Source organism: Brachyistius frenatus, unplaced genomic scaffold (assembly GCF_029030835.1).
Source record: "Brachyistius frenatus isolate BFR_SWC_R1_liver_20210118 unplaced genomic scaffold, ASM2903083v1 Contig_210, whole genome shotgun sequence".
Taxonomy (NCBI): domain Eukaryota; kingdom Metazoa; phylum Chordata; class Actinopteri; family Embiotocidae; genus Brachyistius; species Brachyistius frenatus.
In genome coordinates, this window is record NW_027210809.1 from 180001 (window position 1) to 197616 (window position 17616).

The 17616-nt window shown below is 44.4% G+C and overlaps 1 protein-coding gene across 1 annotated transcript in view; it reads left to right on the top strand.

Annotated features, from left to right (window-relative positions):
* Nucleotides 1-16182, top strand: part of shank3b (SH3 and multiple ankyrin repeat domains 3b) — a 39309-nt gene extending 23127 nt beyond the window's left edge. Inside the window, 12 exon segments of the mRNA XM_069719212.1 lie at nucleotides 56-138; nucleotides 496-620; nucleotides 3212-3344; nucleotides 4247-4327; nucleotides 4471-4488; nucleotides 5907-6034; nucleotides 6412-6505; nucleotides 6781-7341; nucleotides 8098-8382; nucleotides 8928-10215; nucleotides 10311-10337; nucleotides 11047-16182. Coding sequence (XP_069575313.1) covers nucleotides 56-138; nucleotides 496-620; nucleotides 3212-3344; nucleotides 4247-4327; nucleotides 4471-4488; nucleotides 5907-6034; nucleotides 6412-6505; nucleotides 6781-7341; nucleotides 8098-8382; nucleotides 8928-10215; nucleotides 10311-10337; nucleotides 11047-11638 — 3415 coding nt within the window. The 3' untranslated portion in view covers nucleotides 11639-16182.
* The last annotated feature ends 1434 nt before the right edge of the window (nucleotides 16183-17616 follow it).

A 17616-nucleotide genomic window follows, 5' to 3' on the forward strand; every position in this document is an offset into this window, starting at 1 on the left:
AAAAACTTTTTTTTTTTTGCAGAGAATCAAACCGACTTTTTTCTTCCTGTTTCAGCGACTACGTGATCGAGGAGAAGACGGCCGTGCTGCAGAAGAGGGAGAGCGAGGGATTCGGGTTCGTCCTCCGAGGAGCCAAAGGTAGAAACAGAAGTAGGATGAGGAGTGGTGGGTGTTCAGAGGAAGAAAAAACTAGAGATTTAAAACAGAGTGAAGTCTTCAGAGGAAAAAACTCCTCGCTGCGTTATTTCACAACACCTACAGAGTCTTCTTCACAGCGCAGCTCTGGTTTCTAGTGAAACCATGACGATGACTGGTGACCGCAACCTTCATCACCTCAACCTGACATGATTATTACCGTGACGATACGGTCTTGTTTCAGAAAAGCCAGGATGAAATGGGGGCAGCCGCTCTGCTGTAAGGTCTCGTTTCTAATGTCCACTCTGTTGGAATCCGTGTGGTCAAGTTTTAGAGTTCAGATCTGATCTCTGCTTCCAGCTGAGACGCCCATCGAGGAGTTCGCCCCCACCCCGGCGTTTCCCGCCCTGCAGTACCTGGAGTCTGTCGACCAGGGGGGCGTGGCCTGGAGGGCGGGACTGAGAACCGGAGACTTCCTCATAGAGGTAACTGAAATTATTTATAAAATGCTTGACACACTTTACTATGAAAAAAATTTGACTAACTGTATTATGACATTTTTATAATATTTTGAACGACATACCATAATATGACTTTTTGATCATATTTCGGACGACATGCTATAGTGTGACTTCTTCAATGTCTGAGGTGTATTCAGGCTCGTTCAGCAATCTGCACCTATATGTTGATTACACACCATGACAAAGCACTTTTCCAGACCATGACACACTGACTCGTGCCGTGAGGCTTCACAACACTTTCACCATTTTTTTTTAGTAGTTTGTAAAGCCATATGTTGTAAATACTTAGTTTATTATAGATACCATCCATGTTTAGTTTATTATAGATACCATCCATGCTTAGTTTATTATAGATACCATCCATGCTTAGTTTATTATAGATACCATCCATGCTTAGTTTATTATAGATACCATCCCTCCTGTTGAGACATGGTTCATCTCATGGCTCAAAAAGCCACATATCTATATAAACTTTTTTGGAGTATCATCTTGCCTTCCTGTCATCTCCATAAATCATCGTCTTTTTGTTGTGATTTATTTGTCTTCCACTGTTGATTTTCTTTTTCTTTTTTTTTATATCTCATTGTCTCGGGTAAAGGTCTTCAACAGCAACATCTTTTGTTGATTAGACAATTTTTTCATAATTTTCAAAATCGTTTTGTTTCTGGTGTCCATTGTATTTTATCGTGGGCAGCCACAGGGTCATCATAAATGAGTTTAGACAGTGGGGAAGTCATTTCTGCATAATCTGGAATCCAATTCTGACAGAAATTTGTCATTCCTAAAAATGACATCATTTGTCTTTTTGTCTGGTTTTGGTGTCTTTAAAATGGCCTCCTTACGTCCTTCGTCTAGACTCCTAATAAGTGACCGACATGCTCCTGAATCGCACAATAAAGTTACTTCAATCTCTTCTATCAGTAGAGTCATAAAAGGTTTATCTTGAGTATTTCAACTGTACTTATCTCTAACACGTCACTGGTCTCCTCCTCTTTAGTTTCTAGTTGGTCTGTGTCTGTGAATCATGTGAATGAGTGTGTTTCTGTATGACCTGATCAAAGTGTGGTTGTGGTTAGTCATGCTGAACCCGTCTGCGACCGCCAACCGTCTCCTCTTCTTCCTCCTCTTCCTCCGTCCCTCCCGTCTCTCCGCTGCCTGCAGTCTCTTGTCCAGTGTCCATTCCTCCCTTCAATTATAGCAGGTGTCTCTACTTGTCTCTCGTGGTCCTCCCCCACGGCCGCCAGCTCCTCTCCATCCACCTCGCTTCCTCCTTCTGAAATCTCCTTCATCATCATCCCCTCGATAATATACTTCAGAATATTCTGTGTCTTCGTAAAAGTTACATTATAATACATTATATTACATTACATTACATTACATTACATTATATTACATTATATTACATTACATTACATTTCATTTAGCTGACGCTTTTATCCAAAGCGACTATAAGTGCATTGTAAGTTCTTGGCTGCTGTCTGGGGTTGGAGTAGAGGGGTGGAGTTTGGTGACGGTGTCGTGGGTTCGGAGACAGAAGCTGGCTGAGCAGCCGGAGGCGGATTAGCTGTTACCGGGACATGTCCCATCTTGGGGTGTGAGGAGGATCGGGTGTTTGATGGTGAATCAGCCTTATTCTAGGATCCCGTCCTCTCTCCAGTCAGTCCTGGCCTCTCCAATGTCCAAACTGTTTCGATAAGGAAACAGGGCGGAGGTCTTTCCTCAGGAGTCCCAGACTCCCCCTGCACGGGTTCAGGCTCTGTCCGGAGAGAGGAGGAGATGTTGGGATCCGGCTCGAAGGACCAATTATGTTAGAAAAATGACTCCGAGGCTGAATTCAAAATCAAACACATCGGACATTTATTCTTGCAAGAAGGAGCAAATACATGTCCACTCAAAGAAAGATGTCCAGCATTGCTCAACGTCTCTCCTCCGTAGTTCAGCTTTTATACAGTGTGACAAACAGTTGACATCCATCCCACTCCCTTTACATCTGAGTTCAGTTGGAGGTCACAAGATAATGGACGTCGTAACATATGGACGTCATAAATTAGACCGTGCTGTGGACAGATAGTACTGAGTGAGGTCGTAGGTCACAAGATGAAGACACGGAGACGTCGTGTCTGAGACGTCGTGTCTGAGACGTCGTGTCTGAGACCATACCATGTACAGATAAATAGGTCCTCTTTCCTGAGACAATAAGAACATGTTGTGCAACAGATAGACAAACATTCGACAAGTATGATGAGTTCATTATTTTTTCATCAATAAGTTATTCATCCATATTATGGGGGACATACAGTATATGACTTTTAGGTTATTACTTGTGCAGGAACATGCAAATTCCACACAGAAAGTCATACTTATAGCATGTCGTCACAAATATGACAGAAAAGTCGTACTCCTTCAACGTCGTCTAAAAAGTGAAAGAAAAAGTCACTAATTAATGCTCTGTAACTTCTTGTGTTTTAGAGACATAATTAACAGATAATGAAAACCAGGGTTTGAAGCTCTGTGGATGAACGTGAACGTTGCTCACCTGTCCGTCTGTCCTGCAGGTGAACGGCACCGACGTGGTGAAGGTGGGTCATCGGCAGGTCGTCTCTCTGATCCGACAGGGAGGAAGTCGCCTGCTGATGAAAGTCGTGTCAGTTTCCAGAAAATCAGAATCCAACCTGATCAGGAAAAAAGGTGAAGCTGCCCGTCTGATCACTTCATGTGTTTCCAATTTTATTTGTGGATTTAGCTCATTCACTTCCTGCAGCAGCCGGTTTTACTGAGGAAGTACATTTTTTATTCATTAATTTATTTTAATAAAGTTGAAAATATGTGTTCCCGATAATTGACAAGTATTTGTTGACACATGATTTTTTTTTAAAGTTGCTTTTAAAGTAAAAAATAGATTAAAAAAATGTTTTTTTTTTAAATGTGCTTTTATTAGTTAAATATTGCAGTGATGGTTATTTAGAAAAAAAAGTGATAGTTCATAGATTTAATTGATAGACTGATTAAAGAAATAATCAGTAGTAGCAGCTTTAATAATAATAATACCTATTTTTATCTTAGTATTTATCTTTATGATTATTTACTGTGGTTGAAATGACAAATACATAAAACCTGATATTGTCACTGGTCCATTTTTTGAGATTTCAATCATTTGATTTAACAAAATAACAAAATGTTTGTCTAAATAAAAGGACAGAGTTGTTTGGACTTGTGTTTCTGGACACCGTGTTGACTTGAGGAGTTCACACACACACACACACACACACACACACACACACACACACACACACACACACACACACACACACACACACACACACACACACACACACACACACAGCACACCGTTAGCTGTGATCTGATTGGCTCTCAGTAAACTGCTGACTCCTAAAATATTAGCAGTATCTCTGCACCCGATGTAAAAACGACACGTCGCACAGAAACGTGTTAATGACTCCTCCTTTTGCACTTTTTTTTTTTTTTTTTTAGTACCTGATTGTTATTTATTTACTTGTTTTTTTTTTTTATAAAATGAATTTCCTGCCCACATGTTCAGTGTTCAATGACTAAAGCTCTTTACCTTGTAGCTCCGCCCCCTCCAAAACGAGCCCCCAGCACCTCGCTGACACTCCGATCCAAGTCCATGACCGCCGACCTGGAGGATATAGGTAAAGCACACACACACACGCACGCACACACGTACGCACACACGCACACACACACACACACACACACACACACACACACACACACGCGCACACACTCAGTTTAGAGTCGTATTGTGTGTCGCTGACCTTTGCTCTGTCTGCAGCCCGGAGGCGACGTTTCGGTGAGTCACGTGGACCTGCAGCTGGTTTTATCTGTCGTGTTGTGACACTGCAGTGACTGTAGTCTTTAGTGTTTTGGCATGAAGTCGGACTGAAGTCGGACTGAAGTCGGACTGAAGTCGGAGTGATGTTGGAGTGAAGTCGGACTGATGTTGGAGTGATGTTGGAGTGATGTTGGAGTGATGTTGGAGTGACATCACGAGGTGCTTTTCCAACCCGGGGAGAAAGTTTGACCCCCAAAACGTTGGTGCTCAGGAGGTTCGGGAATCGGGTCGTGTTTGTTAAAACTCCGTTAATTTTAAAATACTGGGAATGTTGGAAACAGGAAAATGAGCGTTGAGATTCCTCAGAGTGAAACTGGGTCCCTCTATTTGCAATTTTATTTGAAATGTTGTAATTCCTGCTTTGACAGCGAATGTTTTTTTTATCGGATCAAGAAAAATGGGATTTGTTGAGAAGCGTGATCGTTTTTGGCGATAAAACCAAGCTAGCGACCTCCAGCTACGTCTTTATTCAACGTTTTTAGCATCCTGAAACGTCCTGCCGACGTCTCAGCGGCGGGTTCTTCCCTTCAATCAGGATCGGACTCCGATTAATTCACTTATAGACGCTCTCAAGTCTGCAGCTGCAGCCGTTCATCGCGAGGACGTTTGCAATTATCAGATATGAAATATTGCAAATTGAGTGTAAATATCTTCAGAACCTTTCAGCTGGAGGAACGACGGATTCAGATTCAAATGTTTCGGACATGTCGGGATTTACAAGTCAAAAAAGGAGGCCGGAATAAACGGCCTTTAAAAAGCTGCAGCTGCAGACACGTCGGATGAAGAGGTTTTTACAACCGTTGGAAAGACGACGAAGTCCCGGCTTTAACATTTAGAGGAAAGTTTAAACTAAAACTTTTATTTAAAATGACTTTTGACTTCTTTCTGAAGTTGCTGGAACGTTTGGTGGAAAAGCACCGGATGTGTTTCATGGATGTGAAGATGTTTCAGGGCCTCAGCAGAAAGAAACCAACACGTCAGGTTTCATGTTTCTGAGACTTAAAGTCGATTCTGATCAATTTAATTGGATTTTTTAAGCACAAAATAAAATGTGCTGTTTTCACAAGAATACTTTGCAGAGTAGAAAAACCTCTTAAACATTTAACTCTCTTTTGAGTTGTTTTTTTTTAAGACAAATTAATTAATAAATGTAAAATTTGGCAGGTGACTCGTTGAAAATTCGTAAAATGGAGGAATTTAAGTCAAACTGCCTTTTAGCAGTTTTAGCTCCTTCTTTCTGAAATCCTGCTGCGGCCCGGAAACGATGGATCTCTGCAGTGACGTTTAGTCGTGGTTGGTCGGTGGTTTTTAATCCTATTTTTTTTGTTTTGTTTATCATCGTACAGTTTTGTTGATGTCGATCTTTGTGTCTCCAGAGAAACTGGACGAGATGTTGGCGGGTCAACAGGAAGTCGTTCTGAGGGCTCGGCCGTCGGACGACTTCAGGGCGGCGACGGTGAAACAGAGACCGACCAGCCGACGCATCACACAGGCCGAGATTAACGTAAGACGGGAGTGACCGGAAGAACCAGAAGAATAAACAGGAGTACCGTGACGTGAAATTAAATACGATTTTATTGTTTTACTGCCGAAAAAGAAAGAAAAGTTTACAGTCACGTTCTGGTCGAACTGGCTCTGATGTCGAAGAGATTCTTTGTTCTTCATTAGGGCCGAATTTAAAATAAAGGTTTTACAATTAATTAACGGTTAGTCCTTCCAACATTTTAGAGAATTCAACAATTCAACAATTCAACAATTCCCAACCTCCACGAAAACAAATCTACATGTCGCCTGTCTCAGAGCATAAAAATGATCCTCCACTATAATCACCGGATTTTCATGGATTTTTAAACGAAATGTTTGTGTTTGTTGTGTCTGTAGTCGTTGTTTGAGCGTCAGGGTTTGGTGCCGCCTTCGGCTCCAGAGAAGAGCACCATGGCTTTACCCAGAGGGATGTCCCGAACCAAGAGTTTTGGTGAGACACGTGGAATTAATACATAGTTTTAACTAACACACGCACTAATCAGTTATTAATACACAGTGAAATGTTTGAAACTGCTGAGTGAGCGTTCCTGCTACTTGTCATTTTCCAACCCTGACCTTTAACCTCTTCTGCCGGTGTGCGGACGTCGGCGTCTACAGTTTGTTTACACGTAAAAGAAGATGGTCATTCGACAGAACCAATCAGGAGCCAGATACAGTTTGATGTATTACATGTATTATAATACGTTTCTATGGTTACCACGGCAGGCACTCCGGACGACGACAGGATCACGGCTCTGATCAACGAGAGTCGGTTTCCGCGGAGCTCCTCGCTAACGGACAGCTTCATCCCTCCTCCTCCTCAGACAGCCCCGCCCCCTCCTCCCTCCCCCCTCTTCCTCCTCGACTCCGGCCCGCCCCCCTCCTTCCTCCCCCCTCCGCCTCCGGCTCGCGGGGAGGGGCTGACCCGTTCCAGTTTCAAGCCGGGGGCGGAGCCCAGGCTGCAGGAGCTCTCCGATTCGCCAGCGAGGAGCCACGCCCACGCCGAGCGGCAGCGGAAAGCGAGGTCGATGATCATCCTGCAGGACACGCCCCCGACGCTGCAGCCCGACGGGCACGCCGGCGCCACGCACACGCTGCACACCGCCACGCACACCTCCACGCTGTCTCTCCACAGCACTAGCCCCGCCCTCGGCCACTCGCCGCTGTCACGCCGCCGGGGACGACCAATAGAAAACCCGTACGCTAACGTGGGACAACAGCCTCCGCCCTCCAAACCTCAAAGGAGGAAGTCACCGCTGTTGAAACAACTTCCTGTTGAGGAGCAGGGTTAGCATTGTTCCATCTGTACTTTGTCTCAACTCTGAGGGCGTGATGGGATATTTTCAATTTGAAAGATGTACTATATTTATTTATCCAGACTGACTGTGTTTGTAAAATATGTCGGACGGTCTTCACCTTTTTTTTTTTTTTTTTTTTTTTTTTTTTTTTTTTTTTTTTTTTTTTTTTTTTTTTTTTTTTTTTTTTTTTTTTTTTTTTTTTTTTTTTTTTTTTTTTTTTTTTTTTTTTTTTACAGTTTTAGTAGTAGATCTGTAATTAGCATTACCGAGGTACCTAGCAAAGTGGCTAATAAACAAGCTAAAGAAAAAGTACAGACGAACTTATGAATGCAATTTAAAAGTTACCAAACATACAACTACTACAACAATTGTTTCATCGGCTGTAAAAGTGTCAGGTTGAATGAGATCCGGCGGGTTTTTAAAAGGCTTTCAAGTCAAAATTCTAATTGATATTCAAAGTGAACGATTCAACCATCCATCAAAGACGGGTGAACCAAACAAACAAAAGAAGATCAAAGACTACAGACGATAAAACTTGAAGAATGAACCCGGTGGATGTCTGGGAGGTGAAGTCCAACATCTCTATTGGTTCCGCTGAAGAGAACAAAACGGAAAATCCACCAAAACACTTTCCAGGCTGAAAAAAAGTCCCGTCACATTCTCGGGGTTGAGACACAAATCTAAAAGCCGTAGACCTCCTGGTCGTCACGACGAAAGGTCCAACTTCTGCTTCTTTTCCTTCCAGGTCTTGGAATCAAAGAACACGATCCAAATAAGCTGGACGTGGGCAGCCCCAGCAGGGCGGAGCTCTACCAGCAGCAGGTCCTTTCGGAGCGCGCTCGTGTTCAGGGCCGCCGGTCGTCTCTCTTCCTGTCTGTGGAGGGGGCGGGGTCGGACAACCAGGCGCTGCCTCTCCTGACTCAGAGCCATTCGATGGACGACCTCGGCGAGCTTCCGCCTCCGGCCCCGGTCCTGTCGCCTTCACCGACGCCTCACACCTTCCTCCACCCGCTGACCGGGAAACCTCTAGGTCGGTCTGACGGCACAAATGTGATGTCTGTTGTTTATGCTGGTTTAAGAGTCTCGCTGCGACCTTCAGTGAGTTGATGAATAGCAAATAAGTAATTATGGAAAAGAGCCTAGAAGTGAGCCTTGAGGTACCCCACAAATTACTGGAGCGATAATCTACCGAGGTATTTCACTAAACAAGAGATGATGAAGGCCAGATTATGTGCCTAAGGCTAAAAAAAGGGTTTAGGAAAGGACCTTTGATGTACTCCAGCTAAGAGAAGGTGATTTAAGACCTTCTACCTTGAGGTACTCCACAAGATAGACAAGGACCCAGGACAGAGCCTTGAGGTACTCCACAAGATAGACAAGGACCCAGGACAGAGCCTTGAGGTACTCCACAAGATAGACAAGGACCCAGGACAGAGCCTTGAGGTACTCCACAAAATAAATCAGAAGCTGTAGACAGAGTCATGATGTACCGGATAGTTTGGCGATAGTGTCGGCATCTTCAACAATACAAACCAACTTTAAATTCCAACTTAACAAAAACCTTTCTGTCTCCAGACCCTTCGTCTCCACTCGCCCTGGCTCTTGCTGCAAGAGAACGAGCGCTCACCGCCCGCACGCCGAGCCCCGAGCCGCGAAGTAAACACGCCTCGGCCTCCACCACGCCCATCCCCACCCCGGCTGCCAGTCCCGAGGGCAGACACAAGCGCACTCCCCTGACCACCCCGCAGAGCAGCCCCGAGCCTCGATCCAAGCGCACCACTCCTCAGACGAGCCCCGAGCAGCGGACCAAGCGCACCACTCCCCAAACCAGTCCTGAGATGAGGCACAAACGCATCACCCCGCCCCTGTTCCCTGATGGACAGGTGGAGCGTCCGGAAACGGAGGGTGGAGTGACATCACCTGCCGGCCCCTCCCCCGAGCGTTGGAGACCCTCCCCCTTGCCACCTCTGGGCACTGAGAGCCATGCTGCTCTGCTTGACAGGCGCAGAAGCCTCACAGTGGGCAGCTCAGAGGAGGAGGGCGGGGCTTACACAGTGACACTCCCACCTGCCTTGTTATCGTCCAGCGATGAGGAAACTAGGGAGGAGCTGCGCAGAATTGGTCTGGTGACTCCTCCCCCTGGCTTTTCCACCTCTACTGGCCCTCCTCCGCCATCCCCCCTCGCTTTGTTGCCACGGCGAAGTGGGGAGGGAGGGGGAGTAGAGAGTGGCCCCGAATCCCTAGGTAGACGAGGCGATGAGGAGGAAGGTGGTGATGAACGTCTCCACGACAGCTCCTCCTCCCCAAGCTCCCTCCCTCCCTCCATCACCCTAGCTTCCCCTCCTGCTCCTCCCTCCCCCTCCTCCCCACCAGCGACTCATCCGTCTCCCTCATCTGGCGTCACCTCCCCATCGGGCCTGAAGCCCCGCCTTCGTTCACCGATCGGTCGCGGCCGTTCTGCCCTGCGGGACCCGCTACTGAAGCAATCGTCGGACAGCGAGCTCCTCCCCTCTTCGTCTTCTCCCTCCTCCCCACTTTGCTCCTCCCCCACAAGTGGCGGCGGGCGGCAGCCACGCTATCTGTTCCAGAGGAGGTCCAAGCTGTGGGGGGGCGGGGACGAGGAGAGGCGGGGCCTCAGCCCGGAGGAAGGGGGAGGCCGTCCGGCCGCACTGGGAGGACAGGGATCGGGTTCGGCCGTGGATCTGACCAACCGGTCCGTGTCCGCGCTGGAGCTGAGCGGCAGGGCGGGGTCAGGACTGGATCTGGCCAATCGGCTACAGCTGCTCAACAAAGACAGTCACTCTCTGGGGGAGGAGCCAAGCCCTCTCGACCCAGGTCGGAGGTCACCAGTAGGAGGGGCCAGGTACATCAAACTACTGTAAATACTACCGTGGTGTGTGTGTGTGTGTGTGTGTTTTGTGTGTGTGGTAACAAAACCTGTTGTTTGTGTTGTTCCAGATGTGTGGACAGTGGAGAGAGTAAATCGTAGGTTTTTATCTCTGGTAAACACTTGATGATTTTCACTAACTAACAGCTCACTAATGTGCATCGGCTCAAAGGTGACTAACGACTAAACACCTGAGATTAATCTGTTTGTCTTGAAGGTCATTCAGGTCAATCTGGGTTTAATACAAAGGCCAACTGGACATTTTTCCCTTCGGATGAGAGTCGAAAACATCTTCAAGAAATTAAAATAACTCCAGTTGCTTTTGGATTAAATTTGGATGAATTGACGGAATAATCTGATCATAGTTTAACAACTGTAACAAATTAATGGCCGCCAGTCAAGCGCTGCATTTCTCAACATGTTGACGTGGTACCTGTTTTGTTGTCTTTTGAAAAACACAAAAGCAAAAGTGCAAAGAATAGTTCAAACAGTTAGCCAGACATGAGCATATCCTTTCATTTTTTTTCCTGTCGGCCATCTTTAGCTAACGGTATTTTTTTCAGGCTTCTCGTTTAAAAGCAGATTATCTTGAAATCAAACGACCTACCGCATTAACGTTAGCATTACAAAGCTCGCTGCCGATGACGAATAAAATCGACAATCTGCCGCCATTTTATTGTAAACTTTGTACCATGTAAGAATGCACAGCTTGATGGACGATGGTAACTAACGGGGAGGGGGCGGGGCTTAGCAAAGGATCATCTGGTAACTCCGCGTCCGACTGACGGGCGTGACGATGTGTTGCAGGTTGTTCTCCAGCCTCGGTGAACTTCACACCATCTCTCAGAGAGGATACGGCGCCAGCTACAGGGTCCGACCGGGAAGTCGCTACCCCGTCACACGCCGGAGCCCCTCCCCTTCTCCCTCGCCCTCCGACAGGTCAACGGGGCCCTCCTCCACCGCCCCCTGCTCCGAGAGGCCGGACCTGAGCTCGGGTCGCGGCCTCACCATCCTGAAGTCGTCCAGTCTCAGCCTTCCCTCCGAACCCAAGGAGGTCCGGTTTGTGATGCGAAGCGCCAGCGCGCGAACCCGATCCCGCTCCCCGTCGCCTTCGCCCCACGCCTCCCCCTGCCCCTCCCCCGTCCTCAGCGGGCCCCTGCTGGCCCTCCGGCCGTGGAGGCAGCGGCCCCTCAACCTGTGGAACAAGTACGACGTGGGCGACTGGCTGGAGAGCGTCGGCCTGGCCGAACACCGCCAGCGCTTCCAGGAGCACGAGATCGAAGGCTCCCATCTGCCCGCCCTCACCAAGGAGGACTACGTGGAGCTCGGCGTCACCAGACTGGGACACCGCATCAACATCGAGAGGGCGCTCAGACAGATGCTGGAAGGTTCCACTTGACCCATCACCTCTGACCCCTCACCTCTAGACATCCCGAACTGTGACCTCATATAACCCTTGACCTCTGGTCAGACACTAGGCCATCTCTTTGACTAGAATATCTTAGCAATGACAGAATCTTTAGAGCTTTTTACCAACATCCAGTTTCTGAGTTCTCAGAGACACTTTGCGCTGATCAGCTCTTTGATCAACGCAAAAAAGACTAAAAGCATCGACATCTATGACCAGCCATCTTCTTTAGAAGAAGATTTAGACCTTTAATACTTATTCTGGCCTCTAATATAGAAATGTAATGCCATAAAAACCCTCGACCCTCAAGCTTTTCTCTATTTCAAAGTAGAACAAACTAAAAACTGAGTGTTACAATTGCTGTTCGACCAAGTTCTTCTGAGGACCATCAATAAACACACAAACTGTCGACCAACAAACATCAACTCAAAAGAAAACAGTGAATAATATTCTATAAGTTCACTTATTCATATTGATTGCTGTGTCCAACCAGTGATCACAAACCAGAGGACCAAAAAACAGCAAATATTCAGAAATGATAAGTTGGAGCTGCAATATTTGCCCTCCAAATTTTTTGAACGACTAACTGATGATTAAAATTGTGATAGTGAAATAGTGAAAGAGTGAAAAATATCCAATAAAATGTCACGTGTGTCCAACCAGCTGTTCAAATCCCAAAGAAGGCAAAGAAAAGAACAAAGAAAACGAAAATCCAAATATCTGGATATTTATATATAAATATATAAAAATAATCAAACAAATCTCATCAGCTGTGCTCGGCGTCTAAATGTGTCCGTTCAACGACAGATTTGAGAATCTGCAGCTTAAAATTCAACAAAAAGTTTCTCAATTAAATCAAATACGAGAAGCTGGAACTCGCTAATTATCAAAGATTTGAAAGCGAGTTTATTTTTCCAAAGACTGACTGTAAAATCATTAACTGCATTTCATGTATTTTGCGTATTCGGGTCCAGATATCAGATCGGATATATAAATATCTAAAAACAAACCGCTTCAGCTAGCTAACACCACCCACGCAGTTTTTCCACAGTGTCGTGTTAGCGCGATAGCATCAGCTGGACGTCGACTCTGCTGCCGGTCTCATCAGCTGACGAGCAGCTGATCAAAGAGCAGCTGATCAAAGAGCTGATCTGCATTCAGACTTCAAAACATAACGAGAAGGGATCTTTTCCTCGTGACTTGTTCGCTTCCCCAGACGAGTTCACCTGGACTTCTGCGAGCGGCGCTGGACGGTGAGCGAGCGCCGCCGGAGGTCTCCACCTTTAACAACGGGAGATTAGTCGAGGATATTTCTCCGTCCTGTTTCAGAAAGATCTTGTGACTTAGCATTTTTCTTTTTTTTTTTTTTTTTCAAACATCATTCATTGAAGAGAATTTGTGTTAATTTTGAGTTTCTATCTTAATGCAGATCATTTAGAATTTATGAATAACAAGTAATAATAATGTGGTGGTGATTAATTACAGAGTTTATAATAGTCTGGAAAAATGACTTTCAGTTCCTTTATGATTTGACAATGAGTTGAATTTCAAGGTCGTCTCGGAGGAGTTTTTTGGAATTCATAATGATTTGTCGATGAGTGTGACTTTGTGCTGATGTGCTGTGTTTCAGGGAGAGCTGCAGCAGAGCTCCAACTGTAAACCTCTGGTTTCTAACCTGCTTATCGAGGGCTTACTGTACATGGTGCTATCTGTTTAAAGCCATCTGTACAGAGAATTACCTTCCTCCTTCCCCTCCTATATCTTCCTCACACTGACACCCGAAATTCATAAATGAACGCTCCTCGACTCGTGCGTCCCGCTTAAACTAATAAGTCGAACCGGCCGTGAACGTCTCGCGGTGACGCGCCGAGGCCGTAGATGGAGTTTCCTCGCTGCCATATTGGGGATTACTTCCCCGCCATATGTGGAGTTTCCTTCAGATCACGCATTAAAAACACAATCGTCCAATTAGAAGAATCGTTTTTTGGAAAAACTCTTTGCTTTGCTAAAATGGAAAATTTAAGCTTTTTTTTCCAGCCGATTTTAAAAAGACAGGAAGTGATTCAGGAAAATTAAATTCACATCCTTTTTATATGATGATGATGATGATGATGATGATGATCTGCTGGTGAAGAAGAGATGCTGCTAACAGAGACAATTTTGACATTTTGAGTTTTTACCTCAATGAGAATTATAAAAGATGAAGGGCTGCCACCGTGATGCATATTCAGTACAGTTTATCTGGAGGTTGGAAATCCTTCACACTTCAATTAAATACAGCGCTGACAGCTGATCTACGACGAGAACTGACAGCAGGATAACCGGATCATATTTACAGGACTGTTCTGACTATTTAGTACCGACAAGCAGAGCGTAAACACGCGATAAATTGTTTATAACACGCTATATATTATAAGCAAATATGTGTTTATTGATGTTTTTGATAGAAACTTTAAGTGGAGGCTGATGGACGACGACACAGTAAAACAGCTGTAAATGTACAAAAACCGTTTGTTAATAAACACGTAAATGTGTCCTTACGTCTGCACTACGCTAGCACGACGTTAGAGGGTGTTATAAACATTTATTACACGTTTACATACTGTTAACAGGTGCTGAATAGGAGGACGTAGTTTCCGGTTACTTTTTGACTGAAAGTGACATTTTTTTGTAAAAGTTGCAAAAAAGAAAACTCGAGATTTTAATCGTCGTACAAAAGCTTAAAAGAATCTAGTTTGATAAGTCGCCCCGTCCAACAGGAAGCTGTATAATCTACCGTTTCTGGAATTCTACTGCGAGCTGACGCACTTTATTCTGAAAACCCTGCCGACGCTATTTCCTGTGAAGCCGGGCCTCGCCATTAACGACATTAACAGGACCAACTCTGAAAGGAACCCGGAGATTTTTCTCGGGAGTGTTTAAGCCTAGCTTAGCACAAAGACTGGAAGCGGGGGGAAACTGATAGCCGAGCTCCATCAACAAGTGTAAAAATACACCTTCTAGCAGCAAAAGTGTCGGATTTACATTTGTTGTATCCCGTTAGCTAACGAGCTAAAGAGAGGGAGATAGCATGAGGACGCCGCTAACTGCTGCTAAAATTATTTTTTATCTCATCGTCTGACAACATTTAGAAAATACAACAGTTACGTACGACCTTGAAGTCGCTGGAAGGTGGATTTTTGTCACCGTCTGCCTTTAAATTGGAGTTGGGAAGCCGAGTCAATAACAAACCGGGAACTGTTGGCTTTTAACGGAGCTTTGGATTATTTTATAACCGAGATCTTTGCGGGCGATCACGTTGCTACGACTCCCTCGTTTCTCCATAATTTAATTTGATTTTTAAAAAAAGAATGCAACTGACACGTGACAGTCTCTCCGATTGATCCCCCTCTAAAGCACAATCAACATACCAGTGCCTGTTTCCACGACAACAGATCGACTGCATCTGTCTCGTTTTTATCCGACGTTAGCACCTGAACGCCTGCCGAGCTGCAATCACGAGTTTCCAAAGTTGTACGAGTCGATGTTGATGCGCTTTTATGGGAGAAGTAATACCTGCCCATGGCAGACCACAGAGGTAAAGAATGTATAGTCTAATGTACAGCACATGACAGTAGACTATCATCTGCATAATATATATTATGGTAGAATAATGTAGCTATAGTGAAATATATCAAGTGAAGTAGACAATAAAATGTATACAGTAATATTTTAGTAAATGTCTTTATCCAGATGTGATATTCAGACTTGGTAAACAGCGACACTGAGCTGGAAGAACAACAACACAAATAACAAAACTAAGTTCATTTAAATCGGTAAATCTAACATTTAAAGCCACTTTATTTCACGACGGACTGACGAAGCTTCTTTCCTGAGAAACTCAAGTAATTCTGCTGATTTATTATTAATGATAACGATAAACAGGTTTTATACCAAATGTTTTTCTTCTAAATTATTTTAAAAAGGCAAATTTAAATGATGAAGTATAAAGTAGAAAAGCCTTTAAAGGTCTTTATTTTAATTAACGTCAAGGCAAGAAATTAAAACCTATGAAATGAAATGCCAAAATGATCAATTTCCTTTTTTAAATGTAAAATAATTTTTAAGAGAATTTTGCCTGAAATATATTTTGCATCTCCTCGCTCCTTTTTTTGTTGTTGTAGGTTTAAACTCCGTCAAATCGAACCCATTGTAAGATCTAATCAGATTGAGTCGGCGCTGATGTTGAAGGACGCCGTACCCTTCAGACTAAAAACTAAAAACTAGCGCAGGTTTCCAAAGTGATCGACGGGAAGTTAGAAAAACTCCAGTTCAGATGTTTAGAAAAAAAACAAGGTGCGTTTATCTGACAATCACTTCATCAGGTTTTCTACTCGCTGTTCACACTGAATATCACGCAGGTCAGATATTCTGTATATGTGTAGTATATATTAATACGGACTATAGTCTACTGTACGCAGTCGTCCACAGGATGAAACGCTGAAATCAGGTTGGATGTAGACGAGCGGTGACGAGGTCCGAGCGAACGTCGTCACCTCGTCACCTCGTCACCTCGTCACCTCGTCACCTCCGGACTCCGACGCGCCTGACGTGAGGTCTTCGCCTGTCGTAAGGGTTTCTCAGCCAATCAGGAACCAGAAACATTGAAGTTAAACATTACAGTTTATTTAAAAGAGCACATGTTCCACTGAACCTACCAAAATACAAATGATATAATTCTTAAAACTTTACATTTCCTGGTTGCCGCTCTTCCTGTCCACAAATTTACCAAATTTCAGGTTGATGTGTAAAAGTGCTGCGATTTTATTGCGCAAAAAACCAGAAGGGGGCTTCAAAAACTTTCACTATTTACAAGACTACAGTAACTTTTCATTTAAAATGTTTGTAGGTTAGAAATTGGTTATAATTCGTAGACTTTTATTTTTGGCTACACCGGCATCCAAACACCAGAGGGGGGCGCTGCAGGAACAAGTTAAGCTAAATATTTATGCTAGCCAGCAGAACGGATGGAAATGATATAAAAACGACCAGATTGTTCCAAATCGGTTTGTTTTGGAAAGTTAAAATTTTCCCGATGAAAATAAAGAACAGCGACGTGGTGAATCGGAAATCGATCGCAGACTTGAGAGCTGGAGACAAAAAAAAATGGCGCTTCGGGTTTAAAAATGACACGAGAGGAATCTAGAAAGAGCTGAAAAGATGATGATACCTGATGATGTCGTGGACGAATGTGTGGAAAAAACAATCCTCAGCTTCCTGCTGATTGGCTGAGAACCCGACTGTCTAACCTGCGTGTGAAACCTTCCTCCTCCTGATATTCACCTGGTTATAATTTTGTGTTTTTATGGTTAACCTTCCTCCTCCTCCTTTCTAGCTTCCTCTTTTTACAGTATGTTTGTAGTTTTCTTCTGGAGTGAGTGGCGTGTGTGTACTTGTAGTTTTTCTTCCCTTTTCTAAAAACCGAAGAGCACACGATGACAACTGATGAGCTCTGCAACGCAACAGATTGTAATCTTTATAATAAATCGTCATTTACTACAAAGTCAACTCTCCGGCCTTGTGTGGTTTCTTTCACATTAAGCAGCTTCGTGACCTTTGACCTCGTTTGGCCCATTAATGCATCATGTTGAGTTGATGGCTGACGAGCTCTGACCGAATAGATTAGTTGTATTTTCAACTCGCAATTTGAACATTTTGTGCCTTTATGTTTTCTGTGACGTTGAGGTGATCCCACTGAATGAATGGAGGCTGTTCAAACGCAGACAGAAGGCAAAAAACATGCAAAGCAACAGAATGAATATTATATTCTACATTTAGGGTTTTTCACCGAAAAAAGAAAAAAGAAATCACATTTCATTCGTTCTTTTTTTTTACTGTCCAGACTTTCAAAAATCATCTGGACACAATCTGAATAACGTGGTGGTCATGTGCTTCATGGTTTTGTGATGACTCACTTCATGACTCACTTC